This window comes from Passer domesticus, chromosome 6 (assembly GCF_036417665.1).
Source record: "Passer domesticus isolate bPasDom1 chromosome 6, bPasDom1.hap1, whole genome shotgun sequence".
NCBI classification, from domain to species: Eukaryota; Metazoa; Chordata; class Aves; order Passeriformes; family Passeridae; genus Passer; species Passer domesticus.
This window is the reverse complement of record NC_087479.1, coordinates 58,621,716-58,640,953: the sequence shown is the minus strand read 5'-3', so window position 1 is coordinate 58,640,953 and position 19,238 is coordinate 58,621,716. Positions and strand designations below refer to the sequence as shown.

Genomic DNA, 19,238 nt, shown 5'->3' with positions numbered 1-19,238 from the left:
CCATCTACATCTCCAAACTGCAGCACTTCTAATCCTGAGATAACCAGGATAAACCATCTTTCACAGAAACTACTGCAAAGTGTGGAAAAAACTTCTCCTTATGTGCCAATGATACTCACACAGTTCTGAAAAAACATTACTGTCCCTTAAAGATGTGGCAAGCTTTTAGCACAATTCTTAGTCTCTAATTATCGTGTAAACTGTTTAAAAAACAAATATTACAGACCACAAAAAGGCTCTTTTGTTAATGCCTATTTGAATTAAGTTATGAGCATATGTATATTTACAGACATGTATACATAGGAATGAATATATATAAAATCCATATGGATTTTAGATGCCTAAAGCCTCCCAAATAAATTTTGAGACCTGTAGATCACACCACCATCTAAAAATGCACAAACCTGTGACAGTGTCAATTCCCAACACACAAAGAAAAATATTTGGCTGACATGTAGATTGTCTCCCAACACCTCTCAATCCAAAACAGGAAAAAGCAGAATATGTAACCCATTTGAATACTGCTAAGTAAACTTTATTATTGCCAAGGCTAGTGGTGCTTCTTGAGCCCAGATTAAATCATTCTACAAGGGGAATTTCAGGTGTGGCATAATAGCAGCCAGGGGCAAGATGTGAGTCTGCCTTCAGGACTATTCATGGCTTCTCTTATTTCAAAGCTGGCATGGATTGGGATCTCTTTAATTTTTTATGTGGTGAACTGTGGCTTTTTTGAGCAACCTCACCTGCTGTGATGACTCATTTCAGTAGCACTGAACCCAGGTCTCTTGTCTAAAGCTCGGTGGAACTCAGCTTTCTCATTTCACAGGAGATCTCATTATTTCCTTTAAATTGCCACGTACACAGCTAAAACAATGCAGTCTCCCGAAAAGAGACAGACTATGAAAAATTACATTTCAGAAACGAGGTCATTCTAGAGATAAATCTGGAGAGAACCATCAGGGTTTGACAAAATTCATGTTTCAAGAAAAAGCACCCAGCATTAACTCAGATGCAAACACAACTAATCAAAGTATTTACCTGCTCAATTAATATGCAGACATTACCCTGCTCTATCAAAATAATCTCATTTCTTCTCCATCACCCTACACATATTCATGCAGAAGATACAATGCATAAACCCAAGGAATTTCAGGAGAATTTTTCAGAGAGCCTTCAGTTAGATCAGTTTTTAATGCTGCTTTTATTCCGTTTATGCACCCTGCTCCACTTTGGTAAAAATGTAACATCTGTCCCACTCCTGAAGCCACCAGATTGCCATTCCCAGAACAGGACAGAATGGCAAAGAGGAGAAAAACCCCAGAACATAAAAAGGTTCCCCAGGTACCAGACTTGAATGCCTTTAAGCAGCTCTTGTCTTCCAGAAAACTTCTTGTTTCTTACCTCCTGTTGTTCTTCAAATAAGGCAGGCATTTTGAACTCAGTGGCACAGAAACGATCAGAGAGAGGCAGAGTCATGGCTCCTCTGCCAAAATCTCCAATTTTCGTGATTGAACACGACCATAAACACTGTAAGACTAAAACAACGCCACTGAAAAATAGTTTGATTTAGACCTTCTGTCCAAAACAGCACATCTTCTTCAGATCCTAAACATGGCACTGAAGAGAAAATTAAAAATTCATTTCTTACACAGCTAGCACTTTTTTTGCATTTCTGTTAATCAGTCCAAATTTCTATTTCAGGCACTAAGTCTCTAGTTAATTCTGAATTTCAATTGAAAATTCACCTCTTAAAAAACTTTTTAATTAGCACTTCTTTCAAATTGTGTAATTGTTAATTAGTTGCTCTCTGTTAATTTGAAGTTTGCTGGCAAAGTGCTCTGAGGCTTTATAAATAGCCCACTTGATATTTGGTTTGCATCACTGTGATGTGACACATGTGGCAGGCCAGACACACAGCAGGGAAGGGAGTGACATAAACTGAAACCAGGAGGAGCTCAGGAAAAACAATTACATGTTGTTAACAGCAAATGAAATTTGTGTTTGTGACGAGTAATTGATAATTAATAAAATTATTACGTTTTCTGTTATACACTGGGGTGGAGGTCACATATCTGAATCAGGACTGGGTGCACAGCAGCAACACCTCTTCAGACAGAAACAAGGGACAAATTAGAGGCAGGACCATTGCTCACACACAGAGTGGGGCTCTCCTGCTTCTCATCAAGAAACAGCACCAAAAAATGTCACAAAGGTGAGAGACAAGAAGCGCCAGGAGCAGAAAGGAACGAGGGGAGCAGGAGGGTCACAGCTCACTGCCTGCAGACACAGGCTCTGGGAGCACAGCACAGCAGCTCCTGGAGAGATTTTTGGAACCTTTTCCTCTGGCAAGGACAAAATACAGCAATTTTTGCTGAATGACAGGAAAAAAGGTTGGGAATTTGAGAGCTGCAAGTGGGAAGTTGGTATAAAATATGTAATTGGACAGGACCAACCAGGAACTCCAACACAATGAAATCAACTACAAAAGGCAGGAAAAAAGACAACTCAGCTAAAAAAGAAACCTAAACTAAAAAGAAGAGATGGCAGAATACCATGCTTGAACACCAACACAATTCTCAACCGTGTGCAACAATGTGATTTATTAGTATACATTTTAAACAACACATTAGATGCTAAATCCAACCTTTTTTTGCTATAACCCTTCACCATACATCAGTGATGAAAATCTGGAGCTTTTTAACTGACATCAAAATTTATTGTAAAAGGGGAAGAGCTGTAGCTTTAGTGGCTTTTACAGATACTTGGAGCAACCTGTGTGAAAACATGAATTCACACACACACACACACACACACACACACACACACACACACACACACACACACAGTATTTCTCAGTTATTGTCACTGCAGTCTAACTACTACTGCCAATAATTTTAGCTGCCCTCAGACTTCATAATTTCAATTCACTATCCTTAACAAAGCCTCTCAAAGAGCTGTGATGTTTGTATTTACAGAAGCAGTGGAGGGAATGCTGTCACTACAGCCTTTGCTGGCTAGATAAGCAAAAGATTTGCTTCTCCAAAGCAAACACTCTCATAAGCACTTCAAATATCAGCACCTAAACACACAGAGATGAAGGTGCAGATGTGACAAAGTGTGACACACCAACAAGTGTGTGTCTGCCTCCCTCTGCCGGATCACAGCTGTGCAGCTGTTGGCCCCAGCGTTGGCACCTGCTGGCCAAAAACCACACACAGACAACTTTTGTCTCCAGCCTCTGCTCTTTGTGTCATTTATGCCTGCCTGCGTGCAGAACCCAGGGTTAAATGTCCCCAGTTTTGGTACCAAATGTTCAATGCCAAAGGTGAAGGCAGGTGTGTGAGCTGTGTGTAACACTATAAATGAGGCACGTGGATCTTTGCTAAAAGCAGAGTTTTTCTCACCTCTCATAGCACAGCAGTCTTGATGGGCAGAAAAGAACTGTCTGAAACTCATCAAAGGCCAAAAGGTCCTGCACCTGGGGGGGAATAACCCCGTGCACCAGTCCAGGCTGGGGGCCAACCTGCTGAAAGCAGCTCTGGGGAGAAGGACCTGGGGGTCTTGGTGGACAAAAAGCTCTGTCCATGAGCCAGCTGTGAGTCCTGGAAGCCAAAAAGGCCAATGGCATCCTGCGCTGCATTTCCCCTCCCTCTACACCCTGACACTGCCAGCAAATCAGGAAGGAGATCCTGCCCCTGAACATGAGGAGAAACTTCTTTACTGTGACTGAGCACTGGAACAGGATGCCCAGAGAGAATCTTGTTATCAGACTTCTCCTCTGATCAGTGTTTGTTTCAAATACGTTGTGCTCCATCTACAAAATATGCAACCTGTACTGGGATTGCACTGGTACTGGAATTTTAATTATTTAGGCACGTTGCATGTAACACAAACATGCACGAACTCTAAACCAGAACTCTAACCCTTAACATTACACTTTAAAATAAAATACTGAGTGACTCCTGCCACTATTTTTCTGTCCCCACCACTTTTCAGGGCACTGACTGCCACTCTGGTGACAGCCATCATCTGTAGATCTGACAAGTTTCAAAACATTCACATCAGCATTTGCTCACAGCTCAGAGCGCTGCGCTTAAAAGTGCACAGAAGTTCTGCTTCTAGAAAATCTTCCTGTTTTATTCAAGGGAAGGCTTGGAAAATGATATTTACTCCAGAGTACACAGCAGTCCCTTAGAGGCTGTGTAATGCTGAAGTCTGCTCAAGGCTACATTAGTAGTGCAGTGGGATTTTCACCTTGTTTTAAGAGAATTTATTGATCCTGACTAAACTCCACAGCCCCTGCAGTCACCAATACTTTATCAACAGTACTGGTACAGCACCTCTGCTACCAGGGTTGTCCACAATACCTCAAATCAGCTTAAATCCATCCCAAAAGTCCTCCTGCTGGAAGCCTGAGAGGATCTTTCTGGCCTGCTCTGAGGTCCACAGAAGCAGTCAGCAATGCCCACACTTGCTGCCTAGGGCTGGAGGAGGGGTGTCATATTTAATGGAAAGAAATCAGGCTAAAGAAATACTCACCAACCAGTATTAATGACAAGTCTCATCCTCAAATAAACACAAGCAAAATGGAAAATTCTGGGGAGTAGGCGAGCACCTATCCCCACCAAAACCCCCACAATCCAGAACAGCAGGCATGCAGAGCATCAGCCATCCATGCACGACCACCTGAAGATGAATTTTTCCCTCATTCCATCATCAGTAGCTGGCTTATTTCACATATAGCCTTGAAGAAAACTTCTAAAAGTTAGAGACTTTTAAGACAGTGCCTTCCTCACTCCTTTTAACCAATGCTACTTCCAGAGTTTACTGCACCCTTTCAAACACCGCGTTCCCAGCCCAGAAATAAAACCGCTGGGTTGAGTTTTTTGGGGGGTGAGCAGGTGTGTTTTGGTTTGGGGATTTTTTCATGCCTCCAACTATCTTTATTTTACATCAAAGCTGATGCACAACCGCAGGGGCTCGTTGCTACTCGATACATTTTGCATGTACCAACTCCCTCTCGCTTGACTGATGCCTGGGTTGGTTTGGGTTTTTTGGGGTTTTTTTGGGTTTTTTGGGTTTTGCTGTTGTTGTTGTTTTTGTTGGGTTTTTTGTTTGTTTTTTGGCTTTTTGGGTTTTTTTTTTTTTTGGTTCTCACATTAATGACTTTTGGGGCTTTCCTCCTTTGTGCAGCAGTGACTACACCCGTAGTTCGTGTGACTCCTCCACAACCCACGCCCTGAGCCGGCTCCATTCCTGCCCTTCCACAGGAAAACTGGAAAGACGCTGGGGACAGAAGCAACAAGGGAGGGAAAAGACCGGGGCCATCTCCGGCCGGAGGTGTGGAGCCCAGCTCCTGTGGCCGGGGTGCGGGATCCACGTTCTCTGAACCTCAGAGAAGCAGCGTAAAGAATGATCAAAACAATTCTTATCTCATTCGCTGCTCCTGTGCTGTGCCGAAGCAGAATGCAACGTGGAGATTGTTTCCCCAGAGCGATGGGGGTTTGTCTCTTTGGCCTGTCGGGGCCAAGCCGTGTGCAGGCTGTCGGTCAGCAGAGAGTGAGGACATTTGGTTCACTTGAGTGCTTGTGCAGCTTCAGTCCAGATGCAGCGTAACATAGTGTAATACAGTATAATAAAGTAATTAATTAGCCTTCTGATAGCACGGAGTCAGATACATCATTCCTCCCCTCGACGGGAGTCGCCTGCTTTTACAACACCGCGGGGGGACACGCGCGGGGACTGTCCCGGGGAGCCTCGGGGACACCGCGGGTCTGTCCCGGGGACACCCGCGGGGACAACCACGGGGCTGTCCCGGGGAGCCTCGGGGACAACCGCCGGTCTCGCCGGGCGCTCCCGGTGGCCGCGGGCACAACGGCCGGCAGCGGCAGCGGCGGCGCCGCGCCATGACCGTGCAGCGCCCGTCGTGGCCGCCGCTGTACTTCCCGCACTTCCACGGCTCCGAGCCGGTGCCGCGGCCGGCGGGCGGAGCCTGGGCCCCGCTGGCCGCGCTCTGCTGGCCCTGGCAGCCGCTGCCGGCCGCGGCCGGGCCGCCCCGCTACGCCGCGCTGCCCGCCGCCGTGGTGCCGGAGCCGCCGCGCCTCTGCTGCCCGCCGGCAGCGCCAAGGGCCGGGGAGGCGGCGCGGCGGCCCCCGGAGCTGGCGCAGCTGCAGCTGCAGGAGGAGATGTGCGAGCTGGGCATCCGCCTCAAGGAGCTGGAGCTGGCGGCGCTCGTCGGCGACGGCTTCGACGGCAGGCAGTGTGCGTGCGGAGCTCCGCTGCTCTGCGCGGGGCGGGCGGAGCTGCGGGCGGAGCTGCGGGCGGAGCTGCGGGCGGAGCTGCGGGCGGAGCTGCGGGCGGAGCTGCGGGCTCACGGCACCGCCCCGCACCGCCCTGCGGGGCCCCGGCAGGGACCCCCAAAGCGGGATGCGCCTGGGGCGGGTTTTGGGTGTCCCCGCAGCCAGCCCGGTGCGTGCGGGAGCACGGCGGCACTGCGGGGACAAAAGGCGCTGTCCCGGGTCACCGCCCGCGGGGAGCCGGCCGAGAGCGCGCTTAGAGCAGTGCAAGGACTGCGGGTGGAGCCGCTGCTGCAGCAAGGAGCAAAACCCCCAAAGTCGTTAAGTGACAGCAAAGAAAAAACAACGCAGGCATCAGCCAAGCGAGAGGGAGTTTGTACATGCAAAAATGTAACGAGCCCCCTGCTGTTGTGCAACAGCTTTGATGTAAAATAAAGGCCACGGATAGTTGGAGGCATTAAAAATCCCCAAACCAAAACACACCCGCCCCCCCCCCCCAAAAAAAAATCAAAACAACCCACACCAAAAGAAACCACCAACCAAACAAGAACCCTCCAGTTAAATTATAAGTGAGCTTGGCATTTTAATTTTGCAACCTGCTGGCCATGAAGAAAGTGCAGGTAATAAAATAGCTGAGCAGATGATGATGGCACTGAGAGTAAAATAACTCAGGAGATGATGATGGCACTGGGAGTTCAGGTGGTGAGGTCAACAACTCTAAGGATTTCATGCTCATCTTTTCCTCCAAGGTCACAGGCTGCCTGTCAGGAAACTTTCAGGAGTGCAAAGGTTACAAGAAAATAGGGAAAATGTCCATCAGATATATGCATTCAAAGGAAGATTTCAAAAGAAATTCAGATTGGTAGTTTGGGTATTTTTTCCCCTTCATTATAGCAATACACATCACTTTCCATTTTTAATACTTACTATTTTGAGAAGCTCTAGTTTTCAGATATTTGCTAGCCAAGGCATTGTAAGGATTATTAGTTTGCTTAACACATTATTGGATTTACTTAAAAGTACTGTAAATTATTAACTACATCATTAATGACAAATTATATTGAATTCCTGTTTAGATAAAATCCTGAAGGCACTGGAGGAAAAGAAGATACAAAGCATGAAAGCAATGCAGAACCTGAAGTGATGTCCACCAACACATTGAGGATTATTTCTGCTGGATATTTTGCCACTCTCACTGTGGACTGTTTTAATGGGTCTTCAGTATTGGGTTTCTATGCACTATATGCTGTTCTACTGCCAAATTAAAAATATAGCATATTGTTGACTTCTTTGTGTATTATTTGTCTGGTACTAGTTACTGATAACACTGCTGTGTATTTGAACCTTTTTCTTTTTATCCAATTACTTTATGCAGGAAGCATATAATATTTTCTTCAAAAACAGATAAATTAACACTGTTTTTGTCAGGATTCCCAGCAGTCGATATCTGCAGCTGGGAAACACAGAAATGGCAATATAAAATATGGCTGGGTTTTGTATTGTTTTAGTTCTAAGTACATTAAGTGCAATTTTGAGTAAATAGGTATGGCTAAAAGTCTTAAGCCTCTAAACCAACTTAAAGAACTACTTTCATGTTAGCATAAAAAACTTTTTTATAGTCACAGTGTATTCCTTTATTACCATAAAATTAGAGAAGCTGTGGCTTGAGTTGGTTTTTAACAGAGCAGTCACACGACATTGGCTGTTAACTGACATTTTACCATCATTTTAGGAATAGCAGTGCTTAGGCTAAAGCCCGTGGCAGTTTTTGAAGTGAAAACATCCCTATGTTTGGAAGGCATGTCCTTTCACAAATAAAAATGGACAGAGGCAGGAATGGGAAGATCTGGATAGCATTCAGCATTCAAAAATAATGCCATGCATTAAGAACACCAAGTAGCAAAGGGGCTCATCAGACTGATAATAATACTGATTACTTTTTCCTATTCCATTTCCAAAGCAGTAGGTGGCAGCATGAAATAATAAAGTTACCGACCCTGAAGCTGCAATATTTTGGCAGAGAGCTTTATTTTTAAGGGGAATATTTTAACCTCTGTTTTTTTTTAACTGTGTTCAAATTGCTCAGCTGTGAAATGTTTTAACAAAATACAATATCAAAATTTTATTTCCTCTTACTGCTTATTGCAGCATTCATCCTTATATGGCCTCAAATTTTCCAGACAGATTTTGATCTACTGCACACAGAGTTTATATTAAAAAAAAATCTAGTTTATAACTTCCATTTTTCAATCATCAAACTACAGCAACCCCATTTTAATGTGATTACAAATGAACATCAGAACACTTTGGAAATCTGGGCTGCAGTGTTTCACTGCTCTCTCTGCAGAAAGAGGATGAAAAATCTCTCAAAGTGTTTTGAGGCTTAAGCAGAAATAGTTAATTGCTGTGAAACTGTGAATGGTTAAGCTGAAATAGTTGGTTACTATGAAAATGAGAACTTTGTTAATACCCAAACTAAATACCAGAAAACAAATTTGGATTGGACAAAAAGGGCCAATACACAGAGGCCTTCAGAGGCTTTGTGGAGAAGTGACAGCTTTAAAATCAAGTTAGGTAAGAGAGGATCTATCTTCACTTTCCCAATCTTCAGATCAGTTTTGTTCCTAAACCACCCTAAACTTTCCAAGGTTATTGCAAGAGCCTACAGAGGATTTAATTACATGGAATTGCTGCTTCCTAACTATTACTTCTCACCTTTTACCAAACCTTTCACTCTACAGCCAGCTCTCATCAGCCATTATGCACTTTTTTTATTTATTCCTTTGTTTTCTTGGCTTAGAGCTGCTTTTCATGGCACACAGTTGAAATATTTTCCATCTGTTCTGTTTTTCATATGGCCTTTATGTCGAAACAACACTTGGAGTTTAATTACTGGGTGATAACACAAGGAATAACATCAGTTAATGTGCAATCTCAGTTAGAGCTGCCTGGGATCACACATCTCCTGAAAAAATCATCTGGATCCTGGCATTTAGCAGAATGGTCACCCTTGGCCAGTGTCACCCACAGCACTCCTTTGCTCAAAACCTTTCCTCTGGGAAAAAAAAAGGCTGTTGGTACATAATGGCACATAGGCTGATTTTAATCTGCCCCTAAACATTCTACTTACCTTTATTTTTCTGCTCTGTTTCCACCTGATCTTCTTAAATCTAGCAATTTGCTCTCATCTGAGGGCTTATGATTTCATCTCAAAGCTGGTCTGTTTATCATTTCTTTTGTAAAAATTAAGCCATGTATTAGACAGAATAGAATAGCATTCTCACTGCATTTTCTTTCATTCATGAAGAATGTGTAATTGTTTTTTTAATTGTTTCTGTTGTCAGATTGCTCAGGGGAGGCTAACCTGACATTCAGATGCAGGCACAGTTCAGATCTCTTTCATGTAGCTGCCTTGTGACTGAACAAATCTATCCCTATTGCATTCAAGACAGAAATTTTAGGCTACAAATTCAATTCATAGGCAGAGATCTCAAAATATTAGTAGGTTGCTCCCATTTCCAATCCTAAATGAGGCAAGCCTCTGAAAAAGCAGAGTGCCACCCCTTCCCAGCCTGCCTGAGTCTGCACCTGCAGGGACACCCGGGTGCTCCCCAGGGAGAGCCTCAGGTCTCACTTCTGCAACCTCAAACGGCCTTGGCTGCTCTGTGGTGGGGGAAATGAGATGCAAAGCTATTCAAAAAACCAGAATGCATTTCAGCTTGAAATTATTTTATACCAAGCAGTTGGGTACATTAAATTTCACACTGCTGTGTTTGAGTTTGCCACATTAAAATTCTCCAAATAGATATTCAGCCTTATTACAATAGATAATTAGAATTTAAATTAATCTTCAAGTCAAGCTGCCTTAATTAGTTCAGGGACAGATTAGAAAGGAAATCCAAAAGCATTAAGCCATCATGAAATGATTTTTCTGTTTTCAGCAGTGTCTGCTGCATTTTACAGTCACCTGCCCTGAAAATTCAGAGCTAATATCTCAACAGGAAGTAGGGAAATTGAGCAGCACCTAACTCTGGGAAACTTGTCCTCGTTTGTGAAGAATTGTCAACATTTGTGAAATAGGCTCAGATTTTGGTGTATCTTGAGGAAAGCCAGAACAACCCCTTGAGGCAGTTTAAGTACTCACAGACACAGCATGTATATAAAATATGTAAATACATATATAAATTTAAAAGATTATATCTTAACTAGGCCGTCTGTCTAGAACCTTAGTAGTGATACTTACGCTAGGAAGTTCATTTATCCTCTGTTTTTGGAAGATCCATTCCTGCCTCTTTTTCCCTCTGAAACTACAAAGGAACTTTTTATTCCAAATTTCTTGCATCACAAATTATACAAAAGCAGCCCTGTCAAAAGCTGCATTTTCCTCTTCCTTTTACTTCAGACTGACAGCACGAAACTCAGGCCTGAGTAAATGATTTTAAAAACCACAAAAACTGGATCTAAAGAGGAGGACACTGCAGGAACAACCAATAAGTAGCAACACAGATTTTAAGACATATTTTATTTCATGTGCAAAGTTGCCAAGGAAAACACGTGTACAACTTCTAAGCTATAGCCACTAACATGAAAGGAACTATTCTATGTACTCGTAAGCTTTATTCTAGAATCACTCTATGGCTCAGTGAAAACATGGGAATTTTGTAATGACCCAGAACATTTTAATTCCCCCTTTTCAGTCATATGTAAAATTCTACCATCACCATGTAGTTTTAAATAACAGGTCTTGGAGATTTTCCTTCAGATTGCATAGTATAAAATTTTAATTCTTTATTCTCTTATGCTCTCAATTTAATCCCTAGACTCAGCTTTAGATTTGCTCTCAATTTTGCAGCTTCAGAAAATTAATTTTCCCACTTACAGCTGAAACACTCATAAATTTTGAGGAAGTTTCACAGACACAGCCATTACAATTCAGGTGAATCAAGCTGTGAACACCAAAGATAACATGGATATTTGTAATCATGCAGAGCTAGTCCTTTCCATAATTCAAACACGTAAGAAAAGTTCATTTCCTTGGAGAGTGAGATCTGTTGCCTGGAAAGTGAGACAGTTTATTGATATAAATTCTGTAAATCTCTGTAAAAAAGTGTAGAGGTTGTTATTGGAAAGGCTTCCTAGAACATACTGAAATATTTTCAAGAGGTGTTTTTTTTCCCTTGTAAATTCACATCTATTGAAATGCTACCATAGGAATAGGTACTTTATAGTCCTGAACAATTCCCAAAGCTCCATGAAGTAATAAATGGTGCTTCTTACTAAAGTGTCCACTGCAGTCCAGGGTTTGAGTTTCAGCAGAGCAGTGAGGAGAGGCAGTCCTTTCACCCTGCCCTACAGATGGGACACTGAGGCACAGTCACATTTTGGACCAATCCAAAATCCTGAAGCAAAGCAAACGAACCTTCCATCTCCCAATTTCCAGCCACCCATAACCAGACAGCAGCCTTCCTCTCCTGGCACAGTTTTAAGACACTTGTGATGGCAAATTTATTGGGGGGTTACTGCCTCAGCCCTGTTCTCCTTGAAGGGAGAAAGCGTTTTGCCAGTAAAACAGCAGAAAATGTTACCTACAGCTGTGGTTTGCCTCAACACTAATAGGAGAACACACAAAGCACATGGGCTGAAGCCATGCAGTGCCATGGCTGTTTAAATTTTCTGTCCTGTGTTGGTTGCTGCTGCTGCCACACCAGGTATCAGCGAGGTAAAGAGTGCACTTCTTTGTGTGCACGATGTAGAACTCAAATTCAGAATGCACAGCAATGGCAGGGAAGACATTAAATGAAAATAAAAAGTCAAAAAGCATAGGAATATCTGTGCTGGATAAACATGCTTTCTGATGAGACCCAAAGAGCTGCCCAGAACTGATCCTTTTGTTAGGCCTGAGCTGTTTCTGTTGGCTTTGCTAAATCCTGTGACAAAATTTAAGCCTCAGCAAGATGGGTTCTATCATATTTTCCAAAATCCTTGGCTTCACTCTCTTTTCTTTTTTTTTTTTTTTTCTATCAGGCATGATGTTGAATACAGCTTGCAGAAGTCAACAGCAAGATGAAATGGAAAAGCCTTCCCAGTCTCTTTGTCATACAAGGAAATACTAAAATTTGTTCAGTGTAAAATAAAGTATTCAGGTTTTTTCCTCATTGCAGCATGGAGAGTATGAGATAAAGACAGGGATAAAGAATAAACTTCAATTTTACTTACAGCCAGATCTCCTTGCCAGATACACAAGGCCTTAATTGATACCACAGTTTATTATGTTGTTTGGGCTGGTTTACACAGCACAGAAATGCTCTGGGCTCCAGTGAAGAGGGAATACTCTGGAAGAGAAATGCACCTGCTCTCTAAATATTGTACTCAGTGGAATGGCCTTTCTTTGTGATTTACTGTCCTTTGCACCCATTATTGCCCAGTGGGTAAATGTGTGTTTCTAAAGTTACAAAATTATTAATAGAATGCAATATAGTAACAACTTACTCCTTGGGTAAGAATTGAGTGTAGAAAATTCATGAAGTCAGACTTCTTAAAACAATCATTATTTTTAACAAATAAAAAAAAAAAAAAAGAAAGAAAAAAATCAAATTCCTGAAACACCTCTTCGTGATACTTGTAATTATCTTCAAGACATTTACTGTACATTTCACCACCTAACTCCTAACTATTTAAGGCTCATTTCTCATCTTTCATGAGCTTCATATCAGAACAATGGTGAGATTTATCTCTTCATTACTGCCTCTGTACCCCTTCAGGAACCTGAAATGGATGGGGACAAATTGATGGACAAATAGAACCAGTTCTGAAATTATTTTTGTTTTGACACACACATATATAAATACATATGAATATGATACAATATTCATAAGAATATTGTCTTAAGGTGATTTGAAAAGCATGAGATATTATATTATTTGAGGGCATTTAAACTATTTTTAAAATTAGGACCTACCTAAACCACATTGTGTAATGCAGGAGAGATTCTGCAGTATTGACCAGCTTTGCCTTCATGACTTGGCCATCTTGAAAGATTTTTAAAGAGCAAGTCAGTATGCAATTTCTTTACTGACCTATATATAAATCTCACTTCCACGAGTTTTGCATTATTTATTTCTGAGAGAAAGGCAAAAGTTCAAAAAAAGCATTCTCAAAGAGTATTCTTCTCCTTAAAAAAAATTAGAAAAAAAACCCAACAAACTTTGAATTATTTTTATAAACAAAAATGAAATCTATTGCTCACTCCTGGAGTTAAAAATTAACCCATGAAGGGAAAGCTGCATTTTCTAGTAGGTATGAGTGACATGCAAGGTCCCTCTCCCTCTGCCATTTCATGTCAGTGGGGACTGGGAAGCCACTGGGATTTGTTAATGTATGAGAAATGCAAGAGCAGGACAATAACTGGTTGGACACAGAGTTTGGAGCTGATGGGATGTGCACAGGATGATCAGGGGCAGCAAAATGCAGTGAGCTCAGAAAACTTGCTGCTTTCAAGCTCCCTCAGACTTCTAGAAGCTGGCAGTCAGCTCTTATAGGAGCAATGCAGAGCTAAAAAACCCATACATTAAAATGTGATTAATTCTTTAACAGTCAGACATCTTGAAATGTAATGGAAACTGTGACATATCAGCCCTTAAACACAATAATTCTGCCACTCAACCCAATGTTGCATTTTCTAGCTTCCTCTCATTTTTGTCTTACACTTCTTACGTGCCTTATCTTTCAAAGAGAGTCTGAAAAAGAAATTAACACTGTTGAAGATAATATCCTCATTTCTATATATAGGGTTTGCATGCACTTCTATCAAGTTCTACTCATAGTATTATGACATACAAATATTACTCATATTTCCAGACTGAGTGCTAGAGCTTCTCTCCAACACAGATAATGTGTCGAGAAATGACTGCCAACAAGTCAAGAAATGACTGCCAACAAGTTCCCTTTTATCCTTTTAAAGTTACTGTTCTACTGATGCTAATAAATGTCACAAGTGTTTTTCCAAGTGAAAGTGGTCAGGACACACATACCAAGAAGGAATTTTTTGTTGTTTCATCTGCAACTCTTCCTACTGATGATCTACAAATCTGAAGACAGACAGTGGTCAGAACATCAACATTTCACGTACACAGTAAACAGTACTTACACCTAAACATTTAACATATCTTTAAAGAAAACTGGGGCATTGAGTAGAAAAAGCTAAATTACTACTTTTTTCTCAGTAAAAATGTTATGGATATATCTGGACAAGGGTATAACTTTAAACACAAATACTTTCTCCTTTGAAATCAGTATTGAAAAACTATATTGTACTTGTAGCCATACAAAATGTTTATTATATTACAAATTATTTGTACACTATATTTTCACTTTATCATTGCTTTGTGCTCAGACAGTATAAATATTACAGCATGATTTTTCTTTCCCAGCAATGTCCTAACTGTCTTGATATAATCTTACTTGATACTTTAAAAAAAAATTACAGAAACATATTACAAACAGGATAAAAAGGCATTATGAATGAAGAATGTAAGATGGTTTTCTGAATAAAGTGCACCACAATGGTTTCAGAGTGATGGTTCAGGAAATATTCAGTAGACTGCACATCATCCATAATAATACCAAACAAAATTAATTTTGAATCTCTAACTGGTCTTCATCAGAAGTATGAAGAGTACTTTGTTTAACTATACTGAAATGGTTTTTCTTTCTAGAAGGCTATTTAAATGCTTTCGGTTGGGGGTTTTCCATTTTCTACAGACATCCAAACCCTGGACATTTCTGTATTTTCCAAATTTTTTAGTTTCCAGTATGGCAAGACACAAGATTCATTGTGTAAGATATATGAGACTTCACCCTCAGACATTTTCACTAGAGCTATTAAATTGCCATAATTTAAGAGTGGGAACAGACTTAAAAACTGAGTTAAGTGTCCAAAAGATGCTGTTTAAAACTGGAATGCCCTGCTTCCTGTGACTTTTTTGGGAATACATTGGGACATCACCCTTCCCACCTCTATGGCTTCAGTGTGCCCATCCATGGGATTGTGGCTGCTTGCATCATTTCAGCCTCAGGAGAACTGCAAAACGGGACTCTAAGCTAGAGAAATTTATTACACAGCACATTTCACCCCCATTGCTCAGAAGGGACCATTTACTTGCAAAATTTCACTGGGCTACATAGAAGAATCATTCAAAAACGGAGATAATAAAGCTGATGCAGAATGTGGCTGGCACGACCTGGTGCAGGCTTCACTTCCCAGGTTAGCTCAAGCCAGCTGTGAACCAGCTTAGGCTAAATAAAATCAGCTGCTCTTCCATTATGTCTTCACCTACCTTACAGTGATCCAAATAAATACAGTGACTGAAAAATAAACAGAATTCTGCTTGAGGGGTCTAGTGAAATTTGCTTTTATAGACAAAGCCCAATAGAGAAACTCAGCCCAGCTCCCAGTGAGTGAAATTCCCACTGAAGCCAACCAGAACCTGTCTTTCTATGGCACACTGAGTTTGGCACAGTATTTTTTAGTTGTTATTCTAAAGTGTGATGCTCTTAGCCAGCTATTAATTTAACCCAATTTGGCTGTGTTGTATTACACTGATAATATCAGTATTACCTGGCTGACAGGTAACTGAGACAGCAGTCAGTCTTCGATAGACTTGTACTTACATGAAAAATTGAGTTTCTTTGGTTGTTTAGTATCCAAGTCACCCAATTGTATATTTGTGACCTCCAGACTTAGCACATTTATACTGATCAGTAAAATTATCAGGGGTTTATTCTTTCTTTCTTTTTTTGTCTTTTTCCACTTAGTTTATGGAAATTTTCTGACTATAGCAGACTAGTCACTTATATAAATATACAGCACATATATACATAGAAATTACAAAAATACATTTTATTTATATCTGATTTTAAATAATAAAAATGAAATTTCACATTTATTGAAAGATTAGCTAGCATTCCAAACGCTTCTGCAATATTCAAGGTATTGGAGCAGAGGATGTCTGTATATTCTAGGATAATTATGCATCACAGTCTCAGGGTTTATAATATAATTATTAGGAGGGAAAATAGCTCTGCTTTAAAAGTTTGTGCTTCATCAATTTCTTCTTCTATCCCCTATTCTAGTCTTCTCTCTCCTTCTGTCAATTTACTGATGGCCAAAAAGCTAAACCAAGTTCCCTTTCTCACATCAGTTAAGACCAAAGAAACTCAGGGAAATGAAATGATCAGACAGAATAGCAATTGAGGATAACTAAATAACCCACTGAAATGAAGGACATTACCTTTAACTCCAGTTGACATCAAACACGCCCAACACAACAAATTTTGCAACAACTTCAGTTCCTGAACCTAATTGCTGAAGGAACTGAAAACAACTGTTCATGACCTCCAACTAGTTTGTACAACTGCAAAATATTAACTACTGTCCCATCCCAAGTGCTTTGATTTTCTTTTGGGATTGGATTCCTACCACAACGCAGTGTAACAATCAGTGACCTTTATCTTGCACAATATAAAGTCAACATCATTTCTGGCAATGCTCTCTTTTTCACAGAACATTCATATTTTTGTTAATCCATGTAGCTGTTAACTTATTTACATGTTAATATAGTAATTAGGTCCTCTACATTCAGCGCTTCACGGTGCCAGCGCAATCAAAATCAACTGCAGATTCAGGGAGCACTTTTTGGCATCACTTTAGTAGACAGCATTGTTAAAGAAAGAGGAAAAATAACACTGTGTTGAACAGAGGTTTTCTTATCCAAGCAGGTGTATTCATTTTTCCAGGTTGGAAGGATTTAAAGGTCTCAGGTTTACCAGCTTCACATGCATTCAGAGTGAAAAGCCCGATTATAGAGCAAACAGGAATAACCTTTTTACATTTCTCTGGGAAGCTTTTAGCACCAATATCCTTTGCTGGCTCTTCATGCATTGTATTCTCTCACGCTGAAAAAAAAAATCTCCTCCATAACTCATCAGTGGCACTGGGGGACAAGGTAGCCACCAATGATGGAAATGTCATTCACCTTCTTCACAGTCCTCTTTTCTTTCACTTCTTTGCACTGTTAGTAGGATGAAGAGACTCGGAGCTATTTACAGGACTTTTATTTGTATTAGTTAATCACATTGAATTCTTGTGGTTTGAATACAGTCTCTGGGATGAAAAGGCTGAAATGACTCTGCATTGCTGAAACCAGCACCCCTTATACAATGTCCCACAGCAAACAACTGACACGGCCACTGCCACGCCAGCCGTGGCCTTCAGCAAACCCTGTTCTGCAGTTTTCTTCTCGAATCAAAGTTTTGGCATGCAGAAGTTATTTTCAGCAGCTCTGCCTCTGGGCCTGTAAATGAAACTTCTTGTGGCACAGACATGTTCAGCAGCATCTTTAGTGATGATGGGTCATAATACGAGAGCAAAGTGACAAACAATTGCATATGGTTGATCTCATCAATATGAAACAGTTTCCTGGCAGCTTTTCCTTAGCTGGAAAGCGAAATTTCCTGTCTTCAGAGCCCTGTTGCTCTGCTTTCAGTCACTCCATAGTGTTGACTTTTCAGACAGATTAAAATGCCATTGCTTTGGCACAAATCACAGAAAGTTTGCAGCCGAAAACTAAAGGAGTTGCTTTCCTGGCTACCCCAGGTCGCAAGACACAAACACTGTGCACAGAAGATATGTTAGACCTGGAACTCAAACATGTCTGTTTGCTTCTTGGCCAGCTTGGCCACTTCTTCTCTTATTGCCTTGACCAGGGCAGCCGTGGAGATGTTGGTGAGCGGCGCGTCGGAGGGGTCGTTGTCGGCCAGGCTCTGCTGCGAGGCGGCAGCGGAGGCCAGCGGAGCCTGCTCCAGGCTGGGGTGCAGGCTGCCCTGCTGGCTGTACTGCCGGGGCAGCCGGGACGGCGAGTTGTGCTGGTAGCGGGGCCTCGGGTAAGCCTCGATGTAGCCAGGAAGGGGCACCTGCGGGGAATTGGAATTGCACAGGATTACGCGGGACGATCGATCCGCGGCGCCGCCTGCTAGGGACCACAAACCTCCCTGGGGCACGGCCAGATGTGACAGAGAGCACCAAATGAGGGGATGCAAACCTCAGAATTCCCAGCTTCTATCCAATGCAGGGCGACCCCAATGTCTGGGAATGATTGGCATCTGACTCCATGATTCAGAAGGCTGAACAATTACTTCATTAAAACTATATTATAGTACATCATACTATATTAAAGAGATACTATACTAAAGAAAAACCCATGACTGTCTCCAGACAGTCAGGACACAGCTTGGACCTAATAGGCCAATTAATATAAACAATCACCACCAGAATCCAATTAAGAGCTCACGCTCGGTAAACAATCTCCATAACACATTCCACATGTGCAAAAACAATAGGAGCAGTGAATAGAGATAAGAATTGTTTTCTCTTCTTCTCTCTCTGCTTCTCCAGGAAAAATCCTGGGAGAGAGAATTATGTTTCTCTCTGTTCAGAGAATGTGAATGCCACAAGCTTCTGCCTACAAATGCCTGTCCTGGCATGTGCCATTTATGCATGTCCCAGTTGTGGCAGCACAAAGCACATCTGCTTGTCTTCATTTATCATCACCTCCAAAAGTCCAAGGGAAAAGATTTTTCTGGAAGTGTGCTCTCTGCTTAGCAAACACTTTGGTTTTAAACAAACAGCATGATTTTAGTACACCAAAAACCTACAATAGAAAGCAGTTTTCTGATTTCTATCTAATCCAAGCCAGCCAAGTGTCAGGCCTCACTGCTGCTGACAGAAACTCACTAGATCCAGACACCAGGGATAAGCTCAGGTGCACCAACTTGGAAACTGAAGACTCAAAGGGATGTTTGACTGCTCAGAAGTGTCAGGATTTCTGGCCATGTCTAACAGAATTACATAATTTTCATAACTCCACAGATTTAATCCCCATAAAA

General features: G+C 41.6%; 2 protein-coding genes across 2 annotated transcripts in view; one reads left to right on the top strand and one right to left on the bottom strand.

The window, feature by feature from the left end:
* The first annotated feature begins 5,885 nt into the window (after positions 1–5,885).
* Positions 5,886–7,581, top strand: C6H11orf91 (chromosome 6 C11orf91 homolog). Its single transcript, XM_064426092.1, has 2 exons — positions 5,886–6,261; positions 7,373–7,581. Exons 1-2 carry the CDS (start codon positions 5,907–5,909, stop codon positions 7,438–7,440), a joined length of 423 nt encoding a protein of 140 aa, XP_064282162.1. The 5' UTR covers positions 5,886–5,906; the 3' UTR covers positions 7,441–7,581.
* Positions 7,582–10,799: 3,218 nt separating this feature from the next.
* KIAA1549L (KIAA1549 like) overlaps positions 10,800–19,238 on the bottom strand; it is a 132,271-nt gene continuing 123,832 nt past the window's right edge. Inside the window, exon 21 of the mRNA XM_064426093.1 lies at positions 10,800–18,266. Coding sequence (XP_064282163.1) covers positions 17,985–18,266 — 282 coding nt within the window. The 3' untranslated portion in view covers positions 10,800–17,984. The remainder of the gene's footprint in view (positions 18,267–19,238) is intronic.